Source organism: Tupaia chinensis, unplaced genomic scaffold, assembly GCF_000334495.1.
Source record: "Tupaia chinensis unplaced genomic scaffold, TupChi_1.0 Scaffold000154_1, whole genome shotgun sequence".
Taxonomy (NCBI): domain Eukaryota; kingdom Metazoa; phylum Chordata; class Mammalia; order Scandentia; family Tupaiidae; genus Tupaia; species Tupaia belangeri.
The window spans coordinates 4,064,594-4,083,581 of record NW_006159625.1 but is presented as its reverse complement, the minus strand read 5'-3'; the positions used below and the strand labels follow the sequence as shown (position 1 = coordinate 4,083,581).

The 18,988-nt window shown below is 36.4% G+C and overlaps 1 protein-coding gene across 4 annotated transcripts in view; it reads right to left on the bottom strand.

Annotated features, from left to right (window-relative positions):
• Positions 1–18,988, bottom strand: part of UBR5 (ubiquitin protein ligase E3 component n-recognin 5) — a gene marked incomplete in the record, with an annotated part of 156,005 nt that overhangs the window by 93,108 nt on the left and 43,909 nt on the right. For 3 of the 4 annotated variants that reach the window (XM_014586650.1, XM_014586652.1, XM_014586651.1), the window contains 8 exon segments: positions 5,018–5,229; positions 6,940–7,089; positions 7,873–8,032; positions 8,221–8,410; positions 14,392–14,511; positions 15,438–15,514; positions 15,942–16,023; positions 16,722–16,766. In XM_014586650.1, coding sequence (XP_014442136.1) covers positions 5,018–5,229; positions 6,940–7,089; positions 7,873–8,032; positions 8,221–8,410; positions 14,392–14,511; positions 15,438–15,514; positions 15,942–16,023; positions 16,722–16,766 — 1,036 coding nt within the window. 4 annotated transcript variants of the gene reach the window in all.

The following is an 18,988-nucleotide window of genomic DNA, read 5'->3' as shown; positions in this document are numbered from 1 at the left end:
GAACTGGAAAGAGAACAAGAAACCCAAAAAAATTCCCAGAGAAAAGAAATAATATTCGAACAGTAATAAATAAAATAGAGAATAAAAGAACTATACAGAAAATAAATAAAACCAAAAGCTGGTTCCTTGGGAAGATAAACAAAACTGACACACCTTTAGCTAGACTAATCGAGAACAAAGAAAGGAACCAGATAAAAATCAGCAAGGAAACAGGTATTATTACAACAGACATAAAAGAAATACAAAATATCATCAGAGAATACTCGGAGAGACTATATGCCAACTAACAAAACACCTAGATTAGATGGACAAATTTCTGGACACAGAGATCTTACCAAGATTTACTACCACATACAGCTCACCAGAAAGAAACAGAAAATCTGAATGGACCCATAACAAGCAATAAGACTGAATCAGTAATAGAGAGCCTTCCAATAAATAAGAGCCCAGGTCTCAATGGCTTTACTTCTAAATTCTACCCCCCTCCCAAATTGTTATTACAGTTTTGATATGTGTGCATTCACTAGAGACACAGAGGAAGAAACAGAAAGCAAGAAATCACCCCCCCACGGTGGATGGCCATGGCACAATCCCTTCTCTTCCATTCTCCTCTCAGCATTTTGGGCAGGCAAGCATGCGGGCTAAGGTGAATTTTAAGCCCCCAAGTCTGGGACTAGGACTATGGTGACTAGGTGGGAGTTCAGAGATGAAACCATACGCCATCTGCTGGTCCCAACTTTTAAAGAACTAACCCCAATTCTCCTTTAACTATTTCTAAAAATTCAAAAGGAAGGAATCCTCCCAAATTCATTCTATGAAGCCTCCATCCTTAGTTCCAAAACCAGACAAGAACATGACAAAAAAAGGAAAGTTCAGGCCCATATCCCTGATAAATACAAATGCAAAAATTCTCAACAAGATACTACTCCTTTTAACACAGTAGTGGAAGCTCTAGCCAATGCAGTAAGATAAGACAGTCAAATAAAAGGCATCCAAATAGGAAAAAAAGAAGTGAAATTATCTCTATTTGCAGATGATATGATGCTATACATAGAATTTTCAAAAGAATACACACACACACACACACACACACACACACACACAAACTTCTGGAAATGATAAATGAATAGTAAAGTGGCAGGATACAAAATCAACACAAAATCTACAGCATTTTTATATACCAACAATGGACAAACAGAACTGAAGAAAGAAATCCTATTCATAATAGCCATAAAAACCAGTAAGATACCTAGGAATAAACCTTACCAAAGATCAAAGATCTCTACAAGAAAAATTATGAAACACTGGAAAAGAAATTTAAAATGATACAAAAGAGTGGGAAAACATCTCATGCTCCTGGATTAGAGGAATTAATATAATCAAGGAGTCAATCCTACACAAATTAATCTACAAATTTAAGGTAATTTCAATCAAACTTACCAGAGATATTCTTCACAGACATACAGAAAAAAAAAAAAAAAAAGCATAAAATTTGTCTGGAATCATAAAAGATCCTATTATCACCAAAGCAAAACTGTGCAAGGGGAATTAAGTAGGAGGCCTCACTTCCGACTCAAAACAGATTACAAAGTTCTGATAATTAAAACACGGTATTGGCACAAAAACCGACAAGTAGACCAATGGAACAGAATTGAGAACCCTCAAATAAACTGCAAAATATAGTCAACTGATCCCTGACAAAGGGCACAAGACAATCCAGTGGGAAAAAGAAAATCTCTTCAGCAAATGGTGCTGGGAGAACTGGATATCCACCTGAATATGGATATCCAGAATAAAACTGGATCATTATCTCTTACCACTACAAAAATTTACTCAAAACAGATTGAGGATCTAAAAATTACCTCAGACTATTAAAATACTGGTGGAAAACACAGGAAAAACTCTTGGATACCTTGGAGAAGGCAGACTTCTTAAAGACGACCTCCAAAGCACAGGCAATAGTCCCAAAAATAGATAAATGGGGCTATACTAGGCTAAGCTTAAGCACAGCAAAAGAAATAAGTACAGTAAGAAGACAACCTTAGAGTGGGAGAATATATTGCAAACTATACCTCAGATAAGAGACTGATAACTAGAATATAAAAGGAACTCAAGCAGCTTATCCACAAAAAAATAATCAATTAAAACATGGGAAAAGGAACTGGATGGACAATTTTCTGAAGAAGAAATATGAACAGCCCAAAAGCAAATGAAAACATGATTGACATAATTTATCATAAGGAAAATGTAAATCAAAACCACAATGAGATACAAGTTAACCCCAGTTAGAATGGTTAAAATTAAAAAAATAAATAATGGTAAGTACTGGCGAGGCTATGGTGACAGGAGAACTGGTGGGAATGCAGTACAACCACTTTAGAGAACAATATGGAGATTCCTCAGAAACCTACAAATAGAACTACCATAAAACCCAGTAATTCTACTCTTAGGTATCTACACAAAGGATAGAAAAACCCTCAGTCAGGAAAACACTTGCACATCCATGTTTACTGCAGCATTATTGACAATCGCTAGGACATGGAATCAACCCAAATGTCCAAAAAGGAGGACTGGATTGAAAAAATGTGGTATATGTACTCTACAGATACTACTCAGTAATACAAAACAATGAGACCCTGACATTTGATACAAAGTGGACAAATATGGAAGATTTAAGCTAAACAAAACAAGCCAGACTATGAAAGACACACTTTGTATGTCCCAGAATATATACCAATTGTCTGTACACTATAGCACAAAGTGAAAGGTTGGAAGGTATAGTAGCAGGGAAGGCAATGGCAGATACTAGAGATAGTAATAAGGATAGGGGTAATACAGAGGGTGGTAATGGAGGGAGAACAGAAGAAAAGAAAAAAAGTATGTTTAAATGACAAAGAAAATGAAAACTTATTTGCTGATGATAATGTATATAGAAATGTCATTCTGTGTCTTGACTGATATGCATGATATTCATTCTGAAAAAAGCAATGGTGTACACTGTGAAGATGTATGTGATTAAATGTAAATTAAAATAAAAAATTCAAAAAAACACTTTCAGTAATCAAAAATAATACAAGATAAAGAAGCCTAGACTACTAATATACAATGACACTATTAAAACATGATTGATGAGCCTTCTAGTACTCCCTGCCAATATCAAATAGACAAAGCCTTTACATAATGCAAGCAAGAGAAACAAAAAACAGTGAATGACGTACCCAAATAAAATGGTAAGTAAAATTCCAATGGTTTAAATCACTCTCTACCATATGAACTAAAGGCAGAACTTCAGACATTTCTAGTTTTGTGGATATAAATAAGACTATACGATTCAGGGCAAGTTTAGAAGCTACCAAAGAAAACAGAATAAACTTTTGCTTCCAAAGAGACTGATTAAAATTCATGTTCCTTCTTGCATTCAAGTTTTCCACATGAGCTGAATGCAGAGGAAAATTAATGACCTACATCAGGATTCACAATAACTATGTGAACATAAAATTCAGGAAGTTAAATATTTTCCTTCAATGTCCCAAATTCAAAGAAAGAAAAGAAATCCAAATCAGACTCCGCATTATCTGCTAGAAATTAACTGCAAAGTTTCCATTTTCTTTCAGTTTACTGCTGTATAAGAAAATTCTCTACTCAACTGGCTCTGGAAATAAGAAACAGCACACTGAAAAACAACTGAAAAGCATATGGCTTTCTAAAAAAAAGCCTTTGAAGATAAATTACCAATCACTTAAGACAATGAAATATACACTACACCATCAATGGGATGCAGACTGTTTCACTTGTGGCAAGGATAGACTTTTTAAAATTCTAATCAACTTAGCAAATCTTGGATGCTTTCCAGAATCCAGTCATTGTACTATTCCTCAGGATGCAGAGACAAAGTCCCCCATTCCATTCCTGTTCAGCCTATTTTGTCTCCCACAGCAGTCACAGGAAAGAGTCTGTCAGAACTCCCTGCCATTAAATGGGACCATGAACTAACCGCGAAACGATAATCTTGTTCTGACATACAACCTGTATCAAACCTCAGACCTGCCCTAGAGAAACTGGGGTCCAGACATCACAAATTTAAACAAATTAGAACATCAGCTACTAGAATACATATTACCAGAAAAGAAGACCTAGAACAGAACAATGATGCCTAGAACTACCACCCAAATTCCTCTTCATTTGCTTCAAGAAGAAAATTAGCAGCACTGAACACATCGGAGATGACTCATGCAATGTCACATGAATATGCTGTACTTACATTGTAAACAAACCCAAAATATTGCTTTGTGTTTGTGCTTTTATTTTCTTTTTTTTTGAGAGATTTTTGCTATAGGGCGTGTGCACTCAACAGAGAAAGAAAGACAGAAAGCAAGAAGCAAGAAATCACCCCCCAGGGGGGTGGCCACACAGCAATCCCTTCTCCCCCATTCTCCTCTCAGCAATTCGGGCACACGCACGCACGCATGTGTGCGTGCCCAGTGGGAGTCTAAGCCACCAGGTGCAGGACTCAAACCATGGTCAGCCATGTGAGAGTCCAGCGATGTAAATGTAACACCATCAGCTGGTCCCTATTTTCTCTTTTTGAATGGTAGTACAAAAATCAGAATAAGTAAAATAAAAACTTTTTCGGGGTGTGTAGGAGACTTTTCAGATATCTACTTAAAGAAGAAAGGTGGTGAGATCACAGGTTGCATAAGAGTTATGGCTCTGGACTCCCAATGACTAACCATGGTTTGAGTCCCAGACCGAGCAACTTGAAAATCACGCAGGGCAAATGTGTGTGCATACCAAAATCCCAGGAGAGAATGATTCATTCTCCTCTTGGAGAGGCTTGTGGCCATTTCCCCTGGGGTGGTGATTTCTCACTTTCCCTCTCATTATCTCTCTATGACTTTCCAGTGAGCAAATGGGCTCTATGGCAAAATCTTTAAAACATAACAAAAGAAAGAAAGAGAAAGAGAAAGAAAAAAGAAATAAGTAAAAAGGGGACAGATGGTAAATTATTTTCAAATACCTTATCAGGCCACCATTGCAAATCTTCTCCTAAAGATACTGGACTTTGAACAGGTGTATTCTTCTTATCCAAGTTTGGCTCTCCTTCCTTGCTTGTTGAACCCCTTTCATTATCAAATGAGGCTCCATCAAGCCACCTTCGTTCACGTAAACGTAAAACGGATTCACGTTCACGCAACAGCTCAGAGTCTCTCTCTAAGGGAAGAAGGAGAACTGGTATGCAATTGGGTCACACCAGTGGGATAAAAGTAAGCCACTCTCTAGTAAAGACCCTTTAGGATGCAACTAACAGCAGTTTATCTACTCACAAAAATTTAGTTAAATGTATATCTAATAAGGCTGACATGCAACATTCAAAATATTATTAACTCTTTCAACGGGATGTTAAAATTTATAAAATCGGTATTTTTAAAAACTATGTAGAGGCAGATTTTTCTGTATTTCAACTGCATATTTTTTAAATTGCTTTAAACTAGATTTGGGGCTTTTTTGTGGTTTTCTTAACAGAATTTAACATTTTTGGCTTTCATCAGAAATGCTCACAATAAACATTTTTATTTATATGTTAGAAAATGTGCATAAATTACAATTTCAACTTACTAGACACATATAAGCAAATTAAAATAGTATCTGTTACAATGTCTTAAGTTTCTATTTTAAATTGCAAACACTGGGAGAAAAAACTTGAAAAAGGTTACACTATAATCCAGTATGATAAGCTATTAAGGTCATCAGGAAAGTCATGGCATATTTTTCTATGCAAAAATGTATCATGACTTTCCTGACAACCCAATCATTACAAAATTTTTCATAATCCATATTGTTTTTAGTTTGTATGCACATTACTTTTAAAAATAGGTAACCAAATAAATAAGGTCATCAAAGTAAGCTCTCCAAGACTTGAAAAATAAGGACTAGTGACAATATTCAATTGAACCACACAAAGCTGCCATATACATGGGTCAAAAGTGATCAAGTACCAGCTATTTCATATGGTTCAAACTAAAAGCAATCCTTATATATAATGAACTTTTTGACAAATTTAGAAGGAATTATCTGTGTTAGATACCGAATATTTTAAAATGTAATACTTAATACATTTAAGAAAAAAAAGTATGTGTTTATTTTAAAAATTTAAAGCTATTTATCACACAATATGTTCAAGATAGTAAAAGATCACATAGATCTATTATTTTAACACTATACTATCAATCACTAGGTATTTGTAATAAGGTCTTAAATCTTAATGTAACATGGCAACTCTTCTAATTTATTAATGACCAGTACATACAGCTAGATTTTGTCTATTACTCAAATTTTGCAGTTGTACATTCTGAAAACTATAAATATTGACTTAGGAGTTATAATAGAAGCTAAATCTAAACACAAACAAATACAGAGGCTGAGTTAATGATTTCACGATAGTCTTTCTAACTGCTAGATGTACTGCATCTTTTAAGGATTTCGAACTTTGAAAATAGCATTTTAATAAGCTAAGCAATTCCATATATTTAATATTGGCCATCCCATTCTGATAACTTTTTTCATATTTTACAGTTCTATCTAACCAGGATTTAAAATGACCAGAACGATCACTTTACTTTAATCAAATAAACTATGGAGACTTGTTTTCTGAATGCTGCATGTCACTCACTGTAAAGTAGAATTCTGCTTTTAGTTCAGAATCCATATTCCTAATTAAAAATATAGTTACAAAGTTATAATCCTTGATATAGCCCATAATGGAAATCTCATCTCTAAAATATTATTGTGGCTCTTCAAAATAAAAAATAACTGGCTTTAAAGACAAAACATCCAAAAGCACAAATAAGTAATGATTTCATATGCTGTAATTTTATTGCTATCTCTTTTATCTTTCCATATAGCCAACCTGTAATCAAAAAGAAATAAATGCAAAATTACCTCGAGATGAGCCTAGCCTGGAGAGTGATGAACGACGAAAAGAAGGATAACCAAAATAGCTAATGTCTTCAGAAAACATGGCATCTGCATCAATAATGACACTTGGGTGGGCAGAATGAATGTCAGCATCAAGAAGAGACATAAGATCTTCTACAGGCAGAAACAAACGATTATAAATAAAGCAGCTGTAGACACTAAAACATTTCTGAAAATTAAGACATATTAAAAGCAGGGCCTGTTATTACCTGAGGAAACAAAACTACTACCTAATAAGGAATTAACATTACTTAACATTACTTTGAGTAAGCTACTAACTAATCTCGAGAAAAAAGATCACTCTTTAAGACATAAAACATGATACCTTAAAAAGAATATATTCAAAATCTACATGCAGTTTAGTTAATACATCTTTTCAGTAATATGGGCATCAAAAATAACATTTCTGAGCCAGCTCAATGGTACACTGGTAACATGCTGCTCAAGAAAAGTGAGATCACACGTGGTGACAATGGTTCAAAACCCAAGCCCTAGCAGCCTGGGACATGCAAGGCATGAGTGAGTACCCAAGATGTGACAGGCTGGAGGACTGGAGGAAGCATAACCAGACTCTGTAGAGGGTGCTTCTCTCTCACTCCTTTCCTCTCTTTCTCTCTCTCATTTCCTGTATCATTAATAAAAGGGAAAACAAAACGAAAGTACATTTCAGAATCATCTATAAAGCCATATACATACAATCATATCTTTTCTGGGACCAAGTACAAACCCATTGAGCAAATATATTTTCCTTAAAAGGAATTTTACAACCAAATCAAGAAGCCCAAAGTGAGGGCTACTAGCTCAGAAAGAATAGTCAGAAAATCAACTGTACTTTATAATTTCATTCCTAGTCAGAGTGCTCCAGAAATAAGAAAGCCATGACTGTGATCTACTAACCTCCAGGCAAGTAAGATTCACTGGCTGTATCATCCCCATCATCTCCATCTTCATCATCCCGGCTAAGCAGATTATTTACAGCAAGATTTACATCAAGATTTGTTCGCTGGAGTTCTCGAATAATGACACTTCTGGATTTTCCTTGTAAAACAACTTGGGCCTGAAATAAAAAATAAAGAGTGTTATGCTACTTTTCTTTTGACTTAATTTTCATCAAAATTTGCTTTCTAGGAGCAATGCAGAAATTGTTACTCACGATTTCTGATATGAGTCATGACTATGACAACATACGGTTAAACCTCACATTGTCCTGTTTTCTTTACATGAAGTATTCTGTAAGATCCATACCTGTGAAATCAGCTCCTCTGGAATGACAGATGCAGGAATAACTGGCTGGGGCTGACTGCCCAAAAGCCCAGACCCTCGATCCCGTCCTGTCCGAATAACTCGAGTCTGTCGTCGGGAATCTCGAGCTCCAGCTGATGACCTACCAGAGGATCCTCCTCCACTTCCACCCACTCCAGAACTCCAGCGGCTTCTAAACATTGGAGAATTTATGAAATTATCAGTTTAAGTAACCACTCTTAAAAGATCACTTCGGGTTTCATTTTCTTTTAAGCTAAGATAAAGTTAAATTTTTCTAACTGACATAATACTTTAAGGTAGCATTTTGACAAAAGACAAAGCTAATAAAACTGAGCTTTAAAATAACAATGAGGCCAGCCAAGTGGTGTGGTGGTTAAGGTAACTGGATCCCACATGGCAGGCTGTACAGTTCAAGTCTCAGACCTGGCACAAGGTGCGTGTGCATGCATGACCAAAATCCCAAGAGGAGAGTAGAGGAGGGACTGAGGAATGGTCATTCGCCCTGAGGGCTGCTTTCTCACTTCCTCTCTCTCCCTCTGTCTCTCTCAGGAAGTGCACACACCATATAACAAAAACAAACAATGTGCTGGCTGTACATGGGCTGGCTGGTGGCATGGTGGTTAATGAAGTTGGATTCCACTGGCCAAAAGCACAGTTCAAGTTCCAGACTCAGTACAGTGAAGGAAAATGCTGTGTGTGTGCATGTGTGAACGTGCGCATGCCTAAAGTCCCAAGAAGAAGAGAAGACAAGGGACTGGAGCTGACCATCCCCCTTGGGGTGCTTTCTCACTTTTCCTCTCTGTCTCTAGAAAGTCCATGTGCCCTGCAGCAATACTTTCTTTCTTTCTTTTCTTTTTTTTTTTTTTTAATTTTGGAGAGGTTTTTGCTATAGGGCATGTGCGCTCACCAGAAAGACAGAGACACAGAAAGTGAGAAATCACCCCCCCGGGAGGATGGCCATGCCACAATCCTCTCCTCCATTCTCCTCTCAGGATCTTGAGCACGCACACATACACGCCCAGCGTAAGTTTAAGTCGCTGGGTCCGGGACTCAAACTGTGGTTGACTACATGGAAGTCCAGGGACATAGCCATTATGCTAACTGCTGGTCCCAGCAAAACTTTCTAAAGTTCCTATTTTTTTAAATGATTATATATAAATCCAGTGTTTAAAAAGATTAGATAGCACACTTTCACATCTTCTAAAATAAATTTACAAGAGCCACATAATTATTTCTAGTCAGGACCCTAAAATAAATGTATCTCACCCTTACATGAAAGACCCACCATATTTTACTAACATTCAGTTCAATATGAAGTAAAATTCACGTTTTAGAACTCAGGAGTGCTTTGCATGGGATAAAACATTCATTTGTTAGAATAGTATGGGGTGGTGGGACCAGCAGTTGGCGTAATAGCTACATTGCTGACTCCCATGTAGTCAAGTGCGGTTCGCAGCCCAGACCAGGTGGCTTAAACTCATGCGGGGCACGTGTGCATGTGTGCCCAAGATCCCGAGAGGAGAACGGAGAAGGGACTGTGGAGTGGCCATGTCCCCTGTGGGGTGATTTCTCGCCTTCTATCTCTCTCTGTCTTTTTGGGGGCAAAGACACGCACTCTGTGGCAAACCCCCCCCCCCCAAAAAAAAGTATGAGGCAGTGGGACCAGCAGTTGGCGTAATGGCTGTATCATTGGACTCCTATAGAGTCAAACACGGTTCGAGTCCCAGACCCAGTGGCTTAAACTCACACCGGGCGCGTGTGTGTGCGTGCCCAAGATCCTGAGAGGAGATTGGAGAAGGGATTGAGGTGTGCCCATTCCCTTGGGGGGGGGGTGATTGCTCGCTTTCTGTGTCTCTGTCTCTCTGTCTTTCTGGCGAGCACACGCACCCTATAGCAAAAACCTCCCCCTCACCAAAAAAAATGAATAGTATGAGGAGTCTTCTAAAAGTTCATGGGAATCACATATTATGAAAAAAGAAACAGAACTACGCACTGATTTTAAAAAAAACTTTTTTTTTGAACTAAAATAAACTGATATTTTAATTCCATTTCTCCACAAACTTTTTAAAGGCCCCTCATATTTCATTAATATTTAGCACTTTAACCATCTTGACCAAGGAGAGGCAACTATTAATATGTAAGACACATTCATTATCTTTTTCTTGTATAAGAAAATTTAGAAAGGGCATGACATCTAGATTTTCACTTATTACCCCAAAAATGAGAATTAAGAAACTTAAAATCGAGTTATCTAGATAACCACAAAACTACTACTTTTCTGTATTCAATCAAAAATTTTTTTTGAGAGGTTTTCACTATAGGGCACGTACACTCGCCAGACAGACAGAGAGAGACAGAGAGACAGAAAGCGAGAAATTCCCCCTCCATGGGGGATGGTCACACCGCAATCCTTTCTCCTCCATTCTCCTCTTGGGATCTTGGGCACGCACGCACACACGCCCAGCGTGAGTTCTAAGCCACCAGGTCCGGGACGCAAACCGCGGTCGACTACGTGGGAGTCCAGCGACATAACCATTACACTAACTGCTGGTTCCCTCAATCAAATTTTTTTAAAAATGGTCACACAAATCACTTCAGCCTCTTATATTAACATAGTGCTGGGTCGCAAGGTGGTATGATGGTCTAAGGCACTGGACTTCCAAGTGACCAACCGTGGTTTGAGTCCCAGACCTTGCCGCTTGCGGGTATGCTTTCTCTCTTTCTCACTATCTCTCTCTGATGACCACATATGCCCTATACCAAATTAAAAAAATAATAATGAACTTAAAAAATTTTAGAAATCATTTATTACACACACACACACACACACACACACACACATACACACACACACACACACAGTGCCAATTCTCTTATAAATGAAATGAATACTTAAACAAAATTCAATTCAGAGGGACTTTACTCAACTCCTACTGCAGTCACCTAAGGCTGAAATCTTCTACCTCCCCCAGCAAATGGACTTAATCTTAATTTGTTTTTCCAACCCTGTTTTTATCCTTAGACATTTTGAATATATTAGTAACAATTCTCAAATCAGTATACATCAAACTTCTTGGTTTCCCCTCCTTACTTAATCACTTGGTTTCCCCTCCTTACTTAATCAGAAAGGCCCAATCTATGTCTAAACAAACAACAAAAATGTATAGTTTCCTTAGTAAAATTAAGGGTCAGGGGAAACTCTAGAAAAACTGGTATTTTTTTTATTATTATCATAATCTTGTTTATATTACATTGAATCATATATATCTTTACAGTGTATTAATTTCTTTTTCCAGAAGGAATACCTTGTGTATCAGTCAAGACAAAGACATTACTAGCTACATCATCATCATCATATAGCTTTTCTTCTTTTTTTCCCAAATTATTATTACTTTATTCTTTATGAATGTACATAACTGCAGTACTAACAGTCACATGGTTGACCACCAGCCAGATCCCAAGCTCAGAAGCCCCAAATACTGAAAACGTGAAAGGCTGGGGTAAGGAGATCACAGCATGATGAGACTTGGATGCTTTTTCTCTCTCTCTCACTTTCCCTCTACTTTACATGCGCACACACTCACTATTGGGACCAGCGGGTGGAGTGGTGGTTAAAGGCGCTGGACTCTCACATGGCCGACCTTGGTTTGAGACCCAGATCTGGCGGCTTGCTTTCTCAATTTCTCTCTCTCGCTCTGTCCCTCTCTAGTCAAATTGAAAATAAATAAATAAATTTCAAAAAGTTAAATAATTCCTTTTTTTTTTTTTTAAAAAAAAAGGATAAAAAAGTGAAACAAAAATAATTGTAAGTGTATCTCTGGTTTGCCTATTAATCTGCTATCATGAAGAATACCTTGTTTTTCTACTCTCCACATCCAGTATTTCTCCTACCAGGATCTAAACCACCTACCAGTCCCCATACCTCAACTGCTCCTAAACATTCCTCTGAACAGCGTACTAAGTATAAATAAAGAATATAGTCACAAAATAGTACTGGACAGTGATTCCTTTGGCCTATCATTTCAGTGAGCTATGTAATTTTTCATTTTTATCTGAGGAATAATGGGAAAACCTGTTTCTACTTTTGGAGTTTGCGTATCAAATTAATCCCGCAATTCTGATCTTATCATATAGTATTCAATATATACAGAATGAAGGAAAAAGAGATATACAGAATGACACAAAATCACCTGAGGAAATCACACCTAGTATGGAATTAGCCCATAGCTCGCAAACAGGAAGCCCTTGGGCAACCATATGCTTGGTTGGTTAAAAAAGCAAATATATTTATAAAATCAAAAATAAGACAAAGGCTAAGAAATGATAACTAAATGTAATATTGATCATCAGAAAAGTCATGACACATTTTTGCATAGAGAAACATAAAAATGTATCATGACTTTCCCAATGATCAATATTACATCCTGAATAGCAGAAAAGAAAAAGGACATTAGGTAAAAACCATGGAAATATGAATGACCTATGGATTTTAGTTACTATTAGTGTATCCCTCATTGTATTCACTCATTAATTGTAACATATGTACCAAGCTAAGGTAAGATGTTAATACTGAAAACTCATTATTGGGTACAAGGAAACTATCAATGCTATCTTTGTAATTATCCTCTCGATCTAAATCTGTCCTAAAACAGTTCACTGAAAAATTGCACATGTCCATACATGCACACATACACAATGTATTACTGATAGGTGTCTGTATATGTGTGCATTTATTTTCAGGAAAATATCAGCAAGTTTCAACATTTATGTCAGAAGGTTTCACCAAAAAACAAAAACAAATAAACAAACAAAAAACAGGTTCTCTTAAGGCAAAAAAAAAAAAAAAAAAAAGATGGGAAAGAGCACAGAGGTTTGGATTTGGCAACAGTGGCCCTGTATTCTCTAATTATAACTTTTTTAATGTATTTACAAAATGTATGTATGTATATATATATTTACTTACTTACTCACTCATTTATTTAGAGGTTTTTGTCTTAGCATGCATGTGCTCACTGGAGGGAGAGAGAGACAGAATGAGAGGGAAAGTGAAAAATCACTTCCCAGGTGGATGGCCACTGGCATGATTTTCAAGCTACTGGGTCTAGGACTCAAAACACAGTCGGTCATGTGGGAATCCAGCGACATAACCACTACGCCATCTACCAGTCCCATATCTTTTAAACTAGATACCTTCTCTACTGTTTTATCTCAAGTTCATGTACTACTGAACTAAAGTAACCATATACTAATTTCAAACAAGGCACTTTTATGATTCCTGAAAGGATTGATTTTCTGAAAAGACCCAGTAAAAATAACTTCATTAACGGCTGTAAAGTTTGGTAACGTGATTAACAAAGCTCATTAATTCAGGAAAAACTACCAGATTCAGAGTCCAGAAAGAAATTATTAAGATTTGCTCTGGGACCAGCAGTTAGCATAACAGCTATGCCGCTGGACTCTGATGTTGTCGACCAGGGTTTGAGTCCCGGACCTGGTGGCTTAAACTCATGCCAGGCACGTGTGCATACGTGCCCAAGATCCCGAGAGGAAAAAGAGAAGGAGGGATTGTGGCATGGCCATCCCCCACTGGGGGGTGATTTCTCGTTTTCTGTCTCTCTGTCTCTCTCTGTCTTTCTGGCGAGTGCATGCGCCTTATAACAAAAACCTCTCAAAAAAAAAAAAAAAAAAGAAAAAAAAGATTTTCTCTAATCCAAGTCATGACTAAAGAGAGAATCATTTAAAGAAATATTTTTTGAGATCTAATTTTATTTACCATCATTATTTTTAAAATTTGCTATAGGGCACGTGTGCTCACCAGAGAGATTAAGTGAGAAAGCAAGCTACCAGGTCCAGGATTTGAACTATGGTCAGTCATGTGGGAGTCCAGTGCTTAACCACCATGCCACTGGCTGATCCATCATTTAAAATTTTAAGTGATATACATAGCAAACTAAGTGATATCATAACCACATGTAAATAGCATAAATTTTTTAAAATTCAAGCACCCGAGTTCACTGTCCTGAGCCTGTGTTGGTTATTTTTATCATGGTGGCGTGCCATGAGCAACATAAGCTCCCTGCTCAGAGTTCAGGAGAGTTCCCTCACTCTGTGGTGAGACAATCGCTCAGAGTGACAGCACTGGCTACTACTTACCCCAAGGTGTTGCCTGCCAGCCTTCCCAGTGTCTCAGAACCTGAGAGAAACCATGGGGAGTCACTTGTCCTACCAGGCCTGGACGTTCTCCCTGCCCCTGAATTGCTGTTTAACTTTGACCTAGGGAAAAAATAACACAGAACAGTCCCAAACTGCATAGGAATGAAACTGTAATTCTAGCCTCACTGCTCTAGGATTTTACTGTGGTAAAATATCTACCTAATGATTCTGATTACACCGCTGAAATTCATACTACATATCAAACAGCAAATCTAGTAACTTCTAGCCTAATAACAATCCAGCATTCTTTCCTAAGTGAAACTGTTGTCACGTTTTAAATACCACTGAATGTTAAATAGTACATTTTTCTTTGAATTTTTAAATTATTCATGGTTTTCATAGAGGCAACCAACTGAAAAATATCACAAATTCTCTAGCATTCTTTTTTATATAATTATCTTTCCTTTTTTTGTTATAGGGTACACATGCTCACTAGAGCACTCTGGATTTGGGGTATGCATGCAAATGCACCCAAATGTTTTAAAAGCAGGTGGGGGGCCAGCAGGTGGCATGGTGGTTCAGGAGCTGGACTCCCACATGGCTGACTGCAGCTCAAGTCCCAAACCTGGCGGCTTGCTTTCTCACTTTCCCTTTCTCTCTTTCTCTGTCTCTCTCTGGTAAGCACATGTTTCCTACAGCAAGTTAAAATAACAATTAATTAATTTAATTAAATAAAAATCCCTAAAGGGGGGGAGAGAGAGAGAGCATCTGGGCCCAGGACTTGAACCGCCCTGTCAGCCATGTGGGATCCAGCTGCCTTAATCATTGTAACTGGCTGCTCCTTGACTCCTCTTTTAATGTTAGTTTGGCTACAAATCAGTGCTTGCATAAGATTTAAAATAAAACTTTACAGTAACCTATTCGAGTTTATTTTAAGCACCTACTTTTATACAATGCTTTCTTATTTTCAAAATCAAAACATGAGCTTAATACAATACCATCTAGCAGCTAAACGTATATGAATTAGAAAGAACATAATATCTTACCCATCATTATTATCAGGTTTACCCAATTCCAATCTGTCTGGCTGTACTGAAAATCCAATTCTGCAAACTCTACCATCCTAAAAGCAAATAAAGCAAGAAATTCTCATAGTAAAAATACACTAAAACTTAAACTTATTCAACAGATTCTGAACCTATCACTGTTGATTCAGAAGATAACAAATAAACTCTCTTCCCCTTCCAAGAGGTAATCACACCTGATTTGGGGGCTCTGATATACAAACATTAAGAAATCAGCAGAAAATCATTTACAACATCTCAATCTGACAGAATTCAGAGTAAGGAAATGACTTAACTAGGTTTAATAAATTATACTAAATCATTTAAACTTTTATACCTTAGAATTTATACAATAGGAAAGACAACTGAGTATTCTTCAAAATAATAATTCTCGGTAGCTATCATTTTCCTTGGGTAAAAAGGAAGAAACAAGGTGACTGCAATTTAACTGTTTTTCACTTATCTACCTTAAAGTAAATAATTTACCTCAAGAAGAAAGGCAGCATGATTTGGTCCCACCACACACTGTTTAATAGTAGCCTGTTCCAATACATTCAAAGGGGGGTGGCTTGGGAATAAAAAGAGAAAAAAGTATATAAGTAAATTATTTTTGTAATAATAAATATATCCTAGGGATTTTAAAAATCTTATTAGCAAAATAAAAAAATAGCTGGCAAAAACCAGTTTTTTAAAAATTAACATTTATATATTTTAAAGCAATGATTAAAAAACAATGACCATAATAATCCCATAATCAGAGCCCCTTGGATTTAAAAAATCAGTATGGATGGAATCTGTAATTTAAATTAGCCCAACTGAAACAAAACTTGATAGTTTGATTTAAATTTTTTTAATCTAGTCATTATTGTATTAATCTTAATCATATTAGAATGTTGCCTATATTGAGTCTCTTTCCTATTCAAAGAAAAATTGGCAGTGCGGCCTGTAGTGAATTGAACTGCAGCGCTGGAAACCACGTGGCTAAGTGCAGGTTTGGATTCCCAGGCTGGTTAGAGAACACCCAACCCATTTGTGCCCAAGATTCTGACAAGCTGAGGGGCTAGGGAAAGGAGATCACAGGTCAATAAGCTCCTGTTAAGGGTGCTTCTCCCTCTCCCACCCACTTCCCTCTCATGTATAAGCACATTTTTGTGAATGAAATAACTTACACATACACACGCACACACACACACACACACACACACACACACACACACACACACAATATCCTTTATCTGAAGATTTAAAGTATCTTAACACTCTTACCTGTTTAAATTATATTTGTTCAGTTTCTCTGAAACTTCCCGTAACCTTTAAAAATAAATAAAGTGAAATGCATAAGCCAAATGTACAGATCCTTTGTAAACAAAACAGTTCTGATGGGTACTTCTACCATTATTTTGGTGATTTCTAATAGTAAACAATACAACTGCTATCATACAAATGATCACAGGCAGATTCTAATTAATTTCCTTCACTACTCCATTAGCAACCTCAATAACAATAATTACATAAATCACATTTTGCAGATGAGAAAACAGACTGCTAGAGATTATATTACAAAAAAAAAAAAAATAGAGCTAGTATTGAACCAATGGCCAATGGAAAGCTCATTTTTTTAAAAATGCTATCAATACCAGGAGAGATTTTTGAATGTCCAAGGGGGACTTCTAAAAGTTAGTTAAAAAAAAAAATGAAATTAAAGTATGAATTTATTTTAGTACAAAAAACTTCTGAAAGTCATGCATAGTTTGTCATAAATATTTTCCATAAATTTTTGAAGAACCCTTGTATAGGAGGAATATCATAAAATGAAAATACTTGGGAAGCAATTTGTAAAGAATTTAACTTAATAAAGTAGAAAAAAACCAGAAGTCTAATTGATTTAAGCCTTCAAATTTTGAAGGGTTTCATTACATAAAATTAAATAAATTCAAAACTTAATGTACTTATCTATTAAGAAAGGATAACATCTCTCATTTCTAAACGAGTATCAAACATGCTTAGGTAAGATCTCAAAGGACTACAGAACAAAACAGATAGCAACTTCTATTTCCTATTATAATTTTGCAGTTTCCATCAAGAAAATAGTCTTGAATTAATATGAAATAGTGTATACTCAACTAAATTAAATTAGGCACTCTGTCACCTAAAGAAGTTATTTTACCATGTAAAGATATAATGTTTTCACAGCTCTAAATATTATTCCAGGTCGATATTTTTTTCTATCACTAAAATAAGCTCTGACATTAAAATATTGCTAGAAATAAATAATAACTCAAGAACCTGGGGTCAGCAAGTGGTTAAGGCACTGGACACCATATGGCCAACTGTGGTTTGAGTCCCGGACCTTATGGCTTGCTTTCTTGCTTGCTCGCTCTCACTCGCACGCGATCTCTCTTTCTCTCTCTCTCTCTCTCTGGTGTGCACATGTGTCCTATAGCAAACCTTAAAAATACTACTAATAATAAATAAAATAAATAACTCAAGAACACAACAGCAAATTCTGGCTACTAAACAGATATTGCAACTAGTTAGTGCCATCAATTTAATTCTCTAACCTCAAAACACACAGTGAGATTCCTAACCACATCTGAAATGTACACCAATTGGTACTGGAAAAAAATATTTACTGAACAGCAAGAAATCCAGGTTTTACTCTAAGCCCAACTAGTTCAAATTGGGATCACATCTATGTGATGAAGAACTCTTTCTGTAAGAGATTTTTTTGCTATAAGGCACGTGCACTCACCAGAGAGAGAAAAAGTGAGAAATTACCCCTCTTGGGGGATGGCCATACTGCAATCCTTTCTCCTCCATTCTCCTCTCAGGATTTTGGACACACATGAACATATATGCCCAATGTGTTTCAAGTGTCTGGGTCCAGAACTTGAACCATAGTCAGCCATTTGGGAGTCTAGCACCTTAACCACTATGCCACCTGCTGGCCCCAAGGAAGAACTATTTTTTTTTCCAGTCCTGAAATTCTTATGAATGTAGAAAAGCAAATGTATCAGTGGGGAATAAACTATAAATGTGTGTAATGTTTATAAGAAAATTAGCACCTAGAATTGTATTTAATCCTATCTTATGCACCAGAAACTTACACAAATGGATTTTTTTCACATGGACATTTAAAATGTTTCCCCAAAATATCAAAAAAATTTTAAATTCTTAAATTTAATACAAAAATCCATCCAAAATGCATCATTCTTCCAAATCTCAAGACAGGTATCATGACTGAATCTCCTACAAATTAGTTTACATAGATCCAGGCAACAGTGACAAAGAAATCCACCAAGTAAATAAACTATATTTAAGAAGTATTTGGCTCTCTTTTATATTACAGAGTCCTCAGAAGACATGTAAATCACAGAATCACTACAGGCCAATGATAGCATTCATTTAAATTTACTAAGTTACTGAATGTCACTATGTAAGTTCTAGACACATATGTTCCTTAAAAATCTTCACCAAAAAACTTATGCTAGTTGTTAACTATATGTCCTCTCAGACATAAACAAGTTTTCCTT